At 38.5% G+C, this 13,482-nt stretch overlaps 3 protein-coding genes across 3 annotated transcripts; 1 reads left to right on the top strand and 2 right to left on the bottom strand.

The window, feature by feature from the left end:
* Nucleotides 1–6,837: 6,837 nt before the first annotated feature.
* On the top strand, nucleotides 6,838–9,433 carry FSST1_007280 (LIM-domain binding protein-domain-containing protein; the record flags this gene model as incomplete). The annotated part of the gene is made up of 6 exons (XM_083224048.1): nucleotides 6,838–7,138; nucleotides 7,213–7,397; nucleotides 7,454–8,185; nucleotides 8,237–8,530; nucleotides 8,584–8,898; nucleotides 8,954–9,433. 6 exons carry the CDS (start codon nucleotides 6,838–6,840, stop codon nucleotides 9,431–9,433), a joined length of 2,307 nt encoding a protein of 768 aa, XP_083083241.1.
* Nucleotides 9,434–10,708: 1,275 nt separating this feature from the next.
* FSST1_007279 (uncharacterized protein) lies at nucleotides 10,709–11,320 on the bottom strand (the record flags this gene model as incomplete). Its single annotated transcript, XM_083224047.1, has 1 exon — nucleotides 10,709–11,320. The coding sequence occupies one exon, from the start codon at nucleotides 11,318–11,320 to the stop codon at nucleotides 10,709–10,711; it is 612 nt and encodes a 203-aa protein (XP_083083240.1).
* Nucleotides 11,321–11,734: 414 nt separating this feature from the next.
* Nucleotides 11,735–12,692, bottom strand: FSST1_007278 (uncharacterized protein; the record flags this gene model as incomplete). Its single annotated transcript, XM_083224046.1, has 2 exons — nucleotides 11,735–12,118; nucleotides 12,186–12,692. The coding sequence occupies 2 exons, from the start codon at nucleotides 12,690–12,692 to the stop codon at nucleotides 11,735–11,737; spliced, it is 891 nt and encodes a 296-aa protein (XP_083083239.1).
* Nucleotides 12,693–13,482: the final 790 nt, after the last annotated feature.

Here is a 13,482-nt window from a genome sequence, read left to right as displayed (position 1 = left end):
AGAAGTGTGCAACAAGTGTCATCATTCAGATGGGGGGATGGAGTGCTGCGAGGCACGAGGGAGTGTTTTTCTTACCATTGAAATCCAAGCTGCATGCAAGGCTGCAGAGAAAAAAATTATTTGCAAGCCAAACAAACCACCTCAAACAAGCATCCCGCACGGCAAGACGCAGAGCGCACCATTCAGACAAAGCTGTTCAAAATCAAAACAGCTGCTCCGGAAAGACAGTCGTCGTGTGATCTCGCGCGTCGTGTTCGTGTGGGAAGAGAGGTAGAGGCGGTTTGTTGTTGTTGGAAAGGATTGAAGCTTGGGAGAAGAAAGTTGAGAGCCGCATCGAAGAAAGATATTGGAAGACAGTGCAGGAAAATTTGAAAGATGCGCGACACTGTGTAGCTTTCACGTGATCGGTTCCTTACCCATTCTTGGCCCTAGCGGCGGAAGTTAGTTCATGGCCCACTTCAATATCGCGATAGATGCATGAAGCAATTTGTCTTGTCCTTCACCTCCTCCACCTATGCCCACTGCGATGTCTTAGGATGTACGACTAGGCTTGGGGGCAGTCAGCGTATATAGTTCACGTCATGACTTCTCGCTAGTTCTTGCCAAGTTTTCGTCTCGAAAGTGTTGGTCTTGGGATATCGTTTGCCTTTGCTAAAGCTCGATGGACGTTAGTTTCTTTTACATCTGTGCGCTTGTTGGCTGCATGTCTTCAGCAACAAAACGCGGATAGACGAAGACACATCCTTGTCGGCAACTGTCGCGTGTCGTCAGGGATCTGACGTTTCGTCGTAATGAGGTTGTGGCTATAGGTTTTGAGTATGCTCATACCCATAGCTATTGAGATAACGGGTGGTATGCCGCTGTGATGGAAGTGACAGAATACTTGCACGTGATATACTAGAGCTTTGTGCGTTTATTTATGCTAGCCATCCACTTGTTAGTGGGAGCCAACCAGAGGATATATGCATATTCTGACTGAGTTATTCGGTAGATACATACTCATTCACCCTTATCTCGGGGTCCTCATCCGCAGCCCGCTTGGACCCATATTATATCACATTGGACATATCAGAATGCTTCCCGTCTCATTCCAAATCCACCTGTCCAACTCACCCAGATGCAAACGTCAAGAGGTATTAGACAACCCTATAGGTGCCCCTTATATTTAGTTTAACTATGCCCTTATAAGCGAATTTACAGTAAGTTATTATATTAATAACCTAGATAGTAATATAGGGCTATTTAATTAGCTTATTAAAAAGTTATTTATATCTTTAAGACTTTTAATTATTTTATAAAGAAATAAAATAGCTTAAATAGTAAATATTTAATAATTTAATAATATTATAAGGCTATAAGGCTATACTTTTAAATAAGCTTTTAATAAAACTCTATATTAAAATAAAGCTATATAAAATAATATAATAATAGTAAATACTTTCTTTTTCTTTATATAATAAAACTATTAATAAAGAAAAATAATAATAATAATAAAAAAGTAAATTATTTTACCTTTAATTATTTATTTAATATATTAAATTAACCTAGATTATAATTATAATATTAATATTATATTATTATATTATTTAACCTTATAACTATAGCCTTATAGCTAGATAATATATAAGGCAATTTTACTATATATATAATAAGATTATTAAGGTATTATATATTAGCCTAGCCTTATTTTAAGATTTATATAACCTTATAATAATAAAGCTAAAATATATTTTTATAGGCTAAAGACCTTTAATTAAAAATAGTATAATATTAGCTATATTTAGCTATAAATTCTTATAATTCCTTAGTATTTTTATCTCTTAGAAAGATTTATAGTAAATTTAATAAGAAAAGTAATAGCTTTATATATTATATTATAAAATTAAAAGAAAGAATACCTTTATAATAAGAAAGATTATATTTTATAATATAATAAATTAATATAAGCTATAATTAATAGAACTAGAGATATTTATTTAAACTATTAAAGATAAGTATAAGTATTTTAAGTAATAGCTTTTTTATATATTTAGCTATAGTAGCTTAAATAGGAAACTCTATTTAAGTTAAAGTTAAAAGAAGAACTTTATATATATAGTTAAAAGTTTAATATAAAATTAAAATATTAAAGTAAAATAAATTTACTTAATATTATAGTTAATTAAACTAAGTTATATAACTAGACCTTTTATTATATTTTATAATTATTGTAATCTTTATATAATTATACTATTAATAATTTTAATAAAGAATATTAAATATTATACTATTAGTTTAAGCTATTATAAATATAATATTAAATTTTAATAATTAGTCTTTAAAATAGGTTTTTTAATAGTAAAAGTAATAAATTAAATTAATTAAACTTATTAATAAGAGTTAATATATTAATAATTTATTACTAATATATTAAAGTCTTTTTAAACTATATATAAGTTATAAACTATAGCTAAAATAACTTTTAACCTTATTAATATTTAAATAATATATTAGCTAATATATTATTAATATATTTACTTTTATTAAAATTATTAATAGTATAATTATATAAAGATTAAAATAATTATATAATATAATAAAAGGTTTAATTATATAACTTAATTTAATTAATTATAATATTAAATAAATTTATTTTATTTTAATATTTTAACTTTATATTAAACTCTTAACTATATATATAAATTTCTTTCTTTATAAACTTTAACTTAAATAGAATTTTCTATTTAAGCTATTATAGCTAAATATATAAAAAAGCTATTACTTAAAATACTTATACTTATTTTTAATAATTTAAATAAATATCCTTAGTTTTATTAATTATAACTTATATTAATTTATTATATTATAAAATATAATCTTTCTTATTATAAAGGTATTTATTTTTAATCTTATAATATAATATATAAAGCTATTGCCTTTCTTATTAAATTTATTATAAGTCTTTTTAAAGGATAATAATACTAGGGAATTATAAAACCTTATAGCTAAATATAGCTAATATTATATTATCTTTAATTAAAGGTTTTTAACTTATAAAGATATATTTTAACTTTATTATTATAAAGTTATATAAATCTTAAAATAAGGCTAGGCTAATATATAATACTTTAATAATTTTATTATATATATAGTAAAATTACCTTATATATTACTTAGTTATAAGGCTATAGTTATAGGGTTAAATAATATAGTAATATAATATTAATATTATAACTATAATCTAAGTTAACTTAATATATTAAATAGATAATTAAAGGTAAAATAATTTACTTTTTTATTATTATTTTTACTTTTCTTTATTAATAATTTTAATATATAAAGAAAAAGAAAGTATTTATTATTATTTTATTATTTTATATAGCTTTATTTTAATATAGAGTTTTATTAAAAGCTTATTTAAAAGTATAGCCTTATAGCCTTATAATATTATTAAATTATTAAATATTTATTATTTAAGCTATTTTATTTCTTTATAAAATAATTAAAAGTCTTAAAAATATAAATATTATAAAAAAGAAAGGATTTTTTACTATTTATTTAAAGCTTTTATTTTAATATAAAGTTTTAATTTAATATTAAGCCTTATAGCGCTATTATATTATTACTATTAACTTATTATTACCCTATATCTATTATTAAGTATATAGCTCCTTTTAAAGTATTAGCTATTATAAGGAAATATTATAATAGCTATAAACTTAAGTAATAATAAGCTTAAGCCTCTTTTTAATTAAAGTAAAGTTAAGCTAAATAGATTAGTAATATATTAAGTATATATTATAAATATTTTACTTTACCTTTTTTAATAGAATAGGTATTATAATTTTAATTAATCTTTTAATCCCTACTATATATAAGAAGATTATAAATAAAATCTACCTTATTAATCTCCTATAGATTATAAATATATTAGTAATATATTATAAATATATTAATAATAACTTATAAATATATTAGTAATTACTTAATAAGCCTTTTTTATTACTATAGTATAGCTATTTATAGATAGACTATAGGGAGCTATAGAGAGTAAAATAAAAGCTATAGGGGGTAAAATAAAAGCTATAGGGAGTAGATTAAAAGCTATAAGGAGTATAAGTATAATAGTAATAGCTTTAGAAATAAGCTTATAATAAGGCTATAGTAATATATTAATAATATATTAAGAATATATTAATAATATATAGATTATATACTTTATATTATTTATATAGAGAATAAATAGGCTTTTCTTTAAGCTTTTCTTTATCTTTATTATTACTATTAATAATAATTAATACCTAGTTAATATATTAATAATAAAGCTTTAATATAATAATAATATATTAATTATACTTTAGACTTTATATTATCTTTATTATATTTCTTAGGTATTATAATACTAAGTTACTTTTTAATAAGAATAATAAAGCAGATAATAAAATCTAAGTTATTTACTTTAAGCTAAGTAAGATAATTATTATAGAATTTTAAATAATTATTAGTTAATATATTAATAATATCTTAATAATATCTTAAATATAAATTATACTCTTAATATAAATAAGGTTAATAATAAAAATATTACTTTAAATATATCTTATAATTATATTAATATAATACCTTTTAATATATTTAATAAAATTCTAAAAAAGCTTTATTTAGCCTTATAATATATTAGATATTATTAATAATTTATATAGTAATAAAGTACTTTTTTATTATAAATATAAAGTATTTAATAATAGACTTTTCTTTAAAGTATAATTATTATTTTATTTTAAATATATTATTAATATATTATATATATATTATTAATATATTAATTATATTTTAATATAATTAAATTCTTAATTATTAGCTTAATATACTTTATTATTATTTTAATTAATAATATATTTAATAAAAAAAAAGTAATATTATAGCTAATTAATAATAATATATATAAATATAATAAATAAATAATTAATAAATAATATATTAATAAGTCCTTAGTAATATATTAAGTAATATATTAATAATATATAATAAAATAATAAGTAATATATTATTTCTTTAATTATATAAAAAAAAAAAAAAATTTTTTTTTAAAAAAAGTAATTAAAGATAAGTTTAACTATACTCTATAATAATATATAACTGGTATTAGGCTTACTACTATCCATATTACCCTCTAAAAGGCCTATATAAAATTCTGCTTATAGGGGCACTGTTAGACTAAATACAGGGGGCACCTGTAGGGTTATCCCTTACCATAAGGTTAAAGGTCCTCCCCCAAAAATCCAAGACCCAGTCAGTCAGCCTGCCCAGCCCAGCCAGAAGGAATCGAGTGAGATCTCCCCAGTCTGTAAGAGCCAGGCCGTCGATCTCTGTCTACAGCATCTTTATTTCTTAGGGTGCCAACCCAATTACTGTTATTGCTATTTACTTATGTATATTGATTCAGCGAAAACATATTCGCCGATAAAATAAAGAAAGCAAAGAGATCTGAGGCCTCACTTGGGGTCTCTTACAACCTTGCTCTAGTCTAACTACGCCTTGATTTGGCATCTTGTCTTCCGCCTTGCTTCACAGGCTCGTTCATCATAGGTTGACTACCTACGTACCACCACCAGCACCCTTTCTTCTTCCACTTCTACTCCTAGATTCTTTCTAGTAATCTGCCAACTCCTCCCACTTCTTTCCCCCTTCTTCTCTGCCTTCTTTTTTCCTTGGTCAAATCTAATTTTCAGCCAAGTCGAGAACTGAGGTCACCAGCCCCCCGTCACGTCAGATTCCACCCTGGTTTTTTTGCGTGCCTGTCCTTTGGATACTTATCCGGGCTATCAGTGTGCGTACCTGAGTGCCGGGCCCGCCGTCGCGTTACCAAAACCCAGTCCAGCCCAGCCCAGTCCAGTCCCCAACAGCACAGCACAACTCAGTGCACTGAAGACTGGAAAATAAGCGCGCCCACGCGGAAATACAACCTACCGAACCCGGATCAGAAAATCTAGCTGTCGAGGGCATAAGAGACGAAATTAATGAGTCAGTTTATGCCATTTTAGCCCAGCTACGGAGGTCATCTATTTTCTGTACCCTATACTCGGAGGTCAACTTTTCTGCTACCCCCTTTGCCAGCCCGACCCGAACCAGCGAAGACCCAGTCGCAGTCGCAGTCCCCATCCCGTCCACCTTGCGACTCCCGTTCTTTCCCCCGTCCCCCAGCACTGAAAGCGGATCGCCCTCTTTGTGGCATCGCTCTCCCGTGCCTTTCGCATTCTCCTTCCTGGGTCTGTCTCGACAATCCACCAATTCCTCTCTCGTCAACCTCGATCTGCGCTCTTTTTGGGCTTCACTTTTTCCAGGTCGACCACGATTACAGTATTTATTACTGACCTATCTGAGGTCTTGACCATTGGACTCGTGACGTGCCATTCGCCCCATCGTCGTCTCATTCGCCCACTGCCTCCTCTTTCCCCCCAGTCCAACCGGCCTCATTCTCTCTCTTATCCGCTTTCGCAGCGCGAAACACACCACCAAAACTTCCACTGACGCTCACCGACGCCTTGACGACAACTATTTTCTAGCTGCTATACGATCTGACACAGTATATCTTGTGCATCTCTCTTTTTATCTCTCCTTGTCTTGTTTGATTTCCGACACGATCGCCATCGCAACTTACTCCCGATCTTGTCTCGTCGCGACGCGCGAAATATCTATTGTATAACGCCTCCCACCACTTCGAATACATAGAAGTTGACGCTCGCGCTCGCGTCGTCAGCCAGCGTTCTCTTGCCTTCCGTTCAACGTATGCGATAGTATTACAACGCGATTGTCGATATCCACGGCGTGGATTATCGACCTGACTTCTTAGTCATGATGGCAACCAGTATGGGCCCAAATTTCTCTGGGCATCCTGCCGGCATGGGACACCCAGGTGTCGCTGGCCATCCTATGGGTCCAGGTGGCATGCCTCATAACCAAGGCCAGCAAGGCGGTCCTGGTGGTGGAATGCCTCATCAATTCGGAGGACCCATGGTCTCTGCTCAAGGAGCTCAAGTAAACCCTGCCCTCATGGGCGGTATGCCGCCGGGTGCGAACCCAAATGCTCATGCTTTGCAGCATCTCAATCCCGCTACACAGCAGCAAATGATTCAGCAACAACTCCAGCAACAACATTGTATGTATTACCTTAATGGCACTGTCCCTGCCATCCCCTGTCTCTGCGCACGCGCTAATTGGTCTCCTCCACAGTTGCTAATAATCCGCAAGCGATGCAGGCGATGCGACAACAACAGTTACTTCAACAAAGACAGTTTATGGCTCAACAAGCTGCTCTCCAAGCCAACATGCATGGTGGTGGCATGCCGATAAACATGGCTCAATTCAGCCAACTCAACCCACAGCAGCTGCAAAATCTCAGAGGGAGGCTGGGTCCTGTAAGTCGATTGACACTCCAGCAACCTCGATCGGGCGTTTCTTACTAACAAATCAGGGACAGCATCCTCAGGCTCAAGCGATCATGGCCCAGCAGCTTGCTCTCCAGCAACATCAACAGCAGCAGCAGCAACAGCAACAGCAACAGGCTGCACATGCTCAGCAAATGCAAGCTGGGCCTAATCCAGGACAACAGATGCCCATGAGTGCTCAAAGCCTTCAAGCAATGCAGCAACATAATCAGCTTGCTATCCAAAACCAGATGGCAAACCAACAGGGCCAGCCCCAACCAAACCCTCAACAACAGCATCAGCAACAGCAGCAGCAACAACAGCAGCAGCAGCAACAACAACAGCAACAGCAGCAGCAGCCTGGTCAGCAGCAACCTCAACACACACCTCAGCAGTCATCACAAGCTGGGACACCAGCTCCCACTGGGCCCCAAACCCCTGCACAGACACCTAGCTCAACCCCTGCTCAGCCAACTCAGCTGCCACCTGGTCAGAATCAGCCTCAGCTGCCACAAACTCCTGCTCAATCCCAAGCTCAGCCACAACAGCCTCAGAGCCAGGCACAGGCACAGGCCCAGGCCCAGGCTCAGGCTCAGGCTCAGGCCCAGGCACAGGCTCAGGCACAGGCCCAGGCTCAAGCCCAACCTCAAATGAACGCTGCCGCTGCCCAGCAGCTTGCGTTACAGAACCAGATGTTGCAGCAGCAGCGGAGGGAGAGTATGAAAGGCCAGTGTCTGCTTAAGCTGATGCAGTTCAACGAGCATCTTAGTGGCTTCCCCGTAAGTCTTGCCATCATTAAAGTCTCGATGTTATACTAACAAGAGTAATAGGGCTCCAAGGCTGACGTCTCATACTGGCACAACTTCGTGATGCGATTTTTCTCCCAAAATGGCGTTTTCCGTCACTCGTTGCACATTACCGATGCCGAAGATACGACCGATAAACAATACGAGATCCCGTACGCAGCTATTGCTCGCTACTTTCATACTCATTTCAACAGCGGCGTCAAAACCATACAGCTGGTTATGGACAAGGGTACGACAGATAGGCCTCTTCCAGGAGACTGTCATTGTATCGAGAACTCAAAGTCCAGTCTTGTCTACTGGTACGAGACTGGATCTCATGTAAGACATCATTAGTTGGGTCTGAGCTATTGTGGAACTAACCGAATCACTAGTTGGTCGCGAGTGGTGCTCTACGAGTACAATTTGATGCAGAGCAGAGGATCGAGCTATTCGAATTTCTCACAACAAGTCACGAAGAATACATCTCACGAAAGCAGGTCATCGATGCCGCTAAACCGGCCCATATGTGGATGAAGGAGTGGCACAAGACGAATTCGCAGGATGGCAAATCTCCTGAATTATCCAAGAAGGGCAAGGGTCGACAGTTGAAGTCCCCCCAAACGCAGCCTCCGGAGGTTCTGGTTGATTTGCCAGACTCGGCCGTGAATAGCAAGGGTGTGACTGAAGCTGTCTTCCAGTTTCTTGAGGTAGGGACAGCTCACTCATCGTAAGTAAAGAGTGAAGCTAATGAATTTTGACCAGATTATTGAAGTGATGGGACAGATGAACCCATTATTCCAATTAAACCACTCGAACCCCGGCATGGGACCATATCAAGCCCTTGAGCAGTACGTCGCAACAAATATCAATGGCGCTCCTCCAAACATGAACGGTCAACAAATGCCCCCCGGGGCCCGCACACCTAGCTTTGGACAATTCCCGATGGGCGCAAGCCCCGCTGCGGCTCACATGAACCTACCTGGATCGCCTCACATGGGTAGCCCAGCACAAGGTCATATGCAGGCCCCTGGAATGCAGATGCAGCATAGTCAACAAGGAACCGGGTCAAGCGGACCTAGCGCAAACACATCCCCCGCCTCGAACAAACGAAGAAGGCCATCAGCAGTGAAAGAGGAGGATGGGTCTGGAGCTCCTACACCCAATGCTAATGGAATGCCTCGCAACGCCAAGCCTCCTACACCAAGGATGCCAAAACGACTAAAGGGTAATCCACCCGCATAATAGACGAGGGTGGGTGGCTCTACTTAAATGCCGCTGTTATTGTTTACTCTTTTTTCTTTATCCTCATTTTGCATTATGCTGCATAGTGGCGTCTCTCCGTTTTGGTTTCACTTTGGGCGCTGGCTCTTTGGGGAAAATACTTGGTTACGGCAGAATGAATTTATATGGAGTGGCGTGTATTTTCGCAGTCATCCATCTATACACTGCGATCCTTGTCAATGCCTAGCGATTACTCAGGAAGCCTTCCAGGAGGCACATCCTGAATTGGTGGTTGCCTTGTCGAGCAGTGAGTGATTCGGAGCTCGAAGACACGGGTGACGAGGTTATGCGAGTCATTTGCACACGCACATAACGACAGTAAACGAAATCGTCATGGGCCTATTTCTTGAGCAACAGGATCAACAAATAGAGGCGAGAGAGGATGTCTGAAGCTTAATCTGGGTAACAGAGTTGCAGTTACTCGTGTACGACTATAGGGACTTGCGGCACAGGTCGACTTCCGAGATCCTGGCTACCCTTTTTGTTTTCGTTTCTAGTCATGTGCATTTGCTTTTTACTTGTTTTTTGTTGGAAAAGACACTCAGCAAGCAATCGGGTGTACATGGGGGAGTTTGGAGACTCGGGGGCAGTTATCAAATGTTGCGTTAATTCAAGAGTCAAAAGACAGAAAAAGACGGAAGAGGTGGCGAAGGCCGTGTTGCTTTATGAGCAGTTTGGATGTGCGAGGCTGTCTATCATGGGTGTTTTCAGATTATACCTAGGCTAAATAAGGAGTTAGGTCTTTAATGTGTCAAGTTTTAAATGTTCGAAGCCTTCCTATATATATTTGTCTTTGTCGTTATATCTGTTTATACGAAGGTTAGCCTCAGAGCTTAAGATATTGATCGATTTCGTGTATTTGAAAGGACATGTGTTTTTGTCAGAATATGTAAGCCTGCAATATGTATGATATTTGCGGTATAAAAGTGTGATTTAACTATTCCCGGGATACATCGATTAAAAGATTTGCTATTACAGACAAATGAAACGCTCTGTCGGTACAAGGGCGTGTTTCATGTTGGACGGAATATGAGTTGATCTCAACCATCGTCCTTTCTGTGCTCCATGTCTTGAGCATTCAGTATATATTTGGTCCCTTACACGATCCCCGTTTGTGAAACAAGTCATCTTCATGTCGAAGGCGAACGCGCCGTGCTTTCTACTGCGGCAACCCAAAACTGTCAACAATCTGTGTCTCTTCAAAGAAGTCGATTAGGAAAACATACGTGAAGGTGCTTACGCAGTGCCGCCGAACCACCAGCCAGTCGTCTTCTTGGTCAGAAGGATTTCACCACGAATGGCAATATAGCACTTGAGTGCGCCTCCGGATGAAGCCATCATCTCCTTAAGCAGAAACCATTCAAGCTCAGTGCGAGCCATGATGTCAGTCTTGGTGATGGGATGACGATAGTGCCAGTCCTTGTCACTCAGTCCAATCGGGAGAATAGAGCCGCGGAAGGTCCAGTACATTGTTGCAGCGATGAGCTTAGGGCGACGAGTCGAGCGAGCGCGACGGGACTTGTTTGATTCAGGGACCGGAAGTTGTTCGCGCAGAAGATTGAGGAGATGGACTCTGGAGGTGTCCAGGGCGATGCGCAGGGGCGCATGAGGACAATCCCACGGATAAGTCAGAGAGCTGTCATTGTTGTTGGGATCATGAATGATAAGATCAAAATCGAGCTCAGAAGCTCCTGTGACGGAGCACGGGGAAGTCGGGGACCCTGAGAGGCCAGAGGTTGAAGTGTTGCGAGTCTCGGCTCGAGTGAGAGGAGGCGAGACTGGTGTAAAAGGCTTGGTCTTGGGCGGCTCGTAAGCAAAAGGCTCTTCAGCGGTGATGCAGAGGTCCATGATATTTGATTCCCGTTCCCCTTTATTAGGGAGGGTTGAATGATGCAGTGAGTTGAAGCACGGAGAGATACTAATGCTCAGTGACGGTGGTGAGAATGCCGAGGCAGGCGTGCGGGGGTCTTGTAATCTAGAACGCCCGGTGCATTTTTGAATGAGGGGTTTTATTATTTCAACTGTGCTTCGGAACTCTTCATGCGCCTGTGGTTCGTGAATAACGGGTTGGATCGTGGTCGCGTTGGTTGTGATTTGAAAGCCCGCCAGGGGCTGGCAGTGACAAGATGATTCCGACGCCATAACACACGATCACGCCGTTTAACGAATTTCAACTATTTCAAAATACGTCTCAATCACTAATTACGTCAAATTCTATTGGCTATCGGTCTGCGCAAACGATTCTTAAACTCCAGCTTCCCCTCAACCATTTGCAACGCCTCCCTCATCCACATCTCCTCCCTCATCCACATCTGGCCGTTCAGGTTCGGCACCGTCAACACTTTGAGGGCTCGGTTCAACAACGTCTCCTTTCGGCGAACTTGGCTTGGTGTCTTCAGGATCAGTCGTCTTCTCATCATCGTCATTGCCGTCTCCTGTCTTGTCGGATCCCTTATCGCTGCGGCTGGCCAGCTTCTTACGAGAGCTTGATGGCGCAGGTGAAGGCTGACGGGTGCTAGGGGGAGCTGTCTGAGGGGCATTAGTCAAGTCCTTCGAGTTGTTATTCGTGACATCACTTGAAGCTTGACCCGAAGGGGGGCTCTGCGTGTTCCCCTGGGCTAGAACTTGAAGAGGTACATAAGCACGCTGGTGGCCAGTGTATTAGCTATCTGCTCCTCTTCCACCACCGTCCTTTTCCTTTCGTGATACTCACGTCGACCAGAATGAATGCCCCATAGCTGTTCGTAGCTATCTGAACCATGATCGACTGGAATTCGTTGGGAGGTAGCTGGTCCGCAAATGATACCTTTCGTACATTATCTGTCGGTGTGATCGGACCAGTCTCGGGGATTATCTCAAGCTTCGAGTATTGGCTACGCGTGGTGTACAGAGTACACTGACCCGAGTAGACTCTGTCTCCAAGATTGTGCTGTTTAGACCACCAGGACAAGTTGGCCAAAACTGTTTCGCGAGTTGGCGTGTAGTTATAGTGAGCATCGTTGGAGGCGAGGACGGTTCCTGCTCGATGGAATATGACCTTGATCCTGATGTTTGAATTGAGAACATAGCGCTGCGCTTGAAGCATTACAGGAGCAGGTTGCCAGTATAGAGGCGTGTAAGTCGTATAAGGCAATGAGACCACCAGAGTGGAAGGGACCGCTCTTGGAGCCACTGGGACAATGTAGTTCCCAAAGATTGGAGGCTGGAAGTAGAATGCCATTTTGCACAAAAGGAGAGCGATTAGCACGATGGGAGATTTATTACAATTTTTCTTTCTTTCCGTGTTCTGTTACTCTCTTTATATAGTTCAAGCCAGGACGCTACCTCGTTGAATCACGGACCTGTTGTATGTAAGTTCGTGATGGTTTGTTTGGTGTTGTTACCCTTTCGTTTGCGTTACTCACTCTGACAGTAATTCAAAGTTTTTTGGCATCATCGCTTTGTGATCAACTGCCATCATAGGTTATTGGGTAACTTGGGTTTCCTTTTTCCCATCTCGTAATCCACCCTTGCATATTTCGTTTCACTTGACCATCACACTGATTCGCCAAAGAAAAGCAAGTTGCGATGCAGTAAGACAGACAATCATCAAAGCGAATCATATATCTTAGACTGAGTCAGATTATCTCCTTCTAAATTCGTTCATACAGAGAGGGGAGAGGAAAGTGCGCATAATTTGGACTTACCCGGTACCCAACGCTAGGTCTATCTACTAACCTACAGAAGCACGGCCCCATGGAAGTTTGCCAATATCTCTCTATTTCCAACCCAATCAGACATGCACAATATCTTTATGTAACGAGATCTTCATTCAATCTTTAATCTCCGCTCTTCTCATCACGGATACAATCAACTAACTATCTAATGTCTAGTGCAATGGCCTATTAAACGACAACTACAAATGTGGAAAATGCACGACAAAACAGATCCTAGCAGCTCCTCATCGTCACGCAGGGAGCTGTCTCTGACGTATCACATCCCACTAAGATCGACGGTCTTGCCTTGCTCCT

This window comes from Fusarium sambucinum, chromosome II (assembly GCF_050947815.1).
Source record: "Fusarium sambucinum isolate potato_lamoka chromosome II, whole genome shotgun sequence".
NCBI lineage: Eukaryota > Fungi > Ascomycota > Sordariomycetes > Hypocreales > Nectriaceae > Fusarium > Fusarium sambucinum.
Note: the sequence above shows the minus strand (reverse complement) of the source record. Positions and strands in the feature narration are given on the sequence as shown.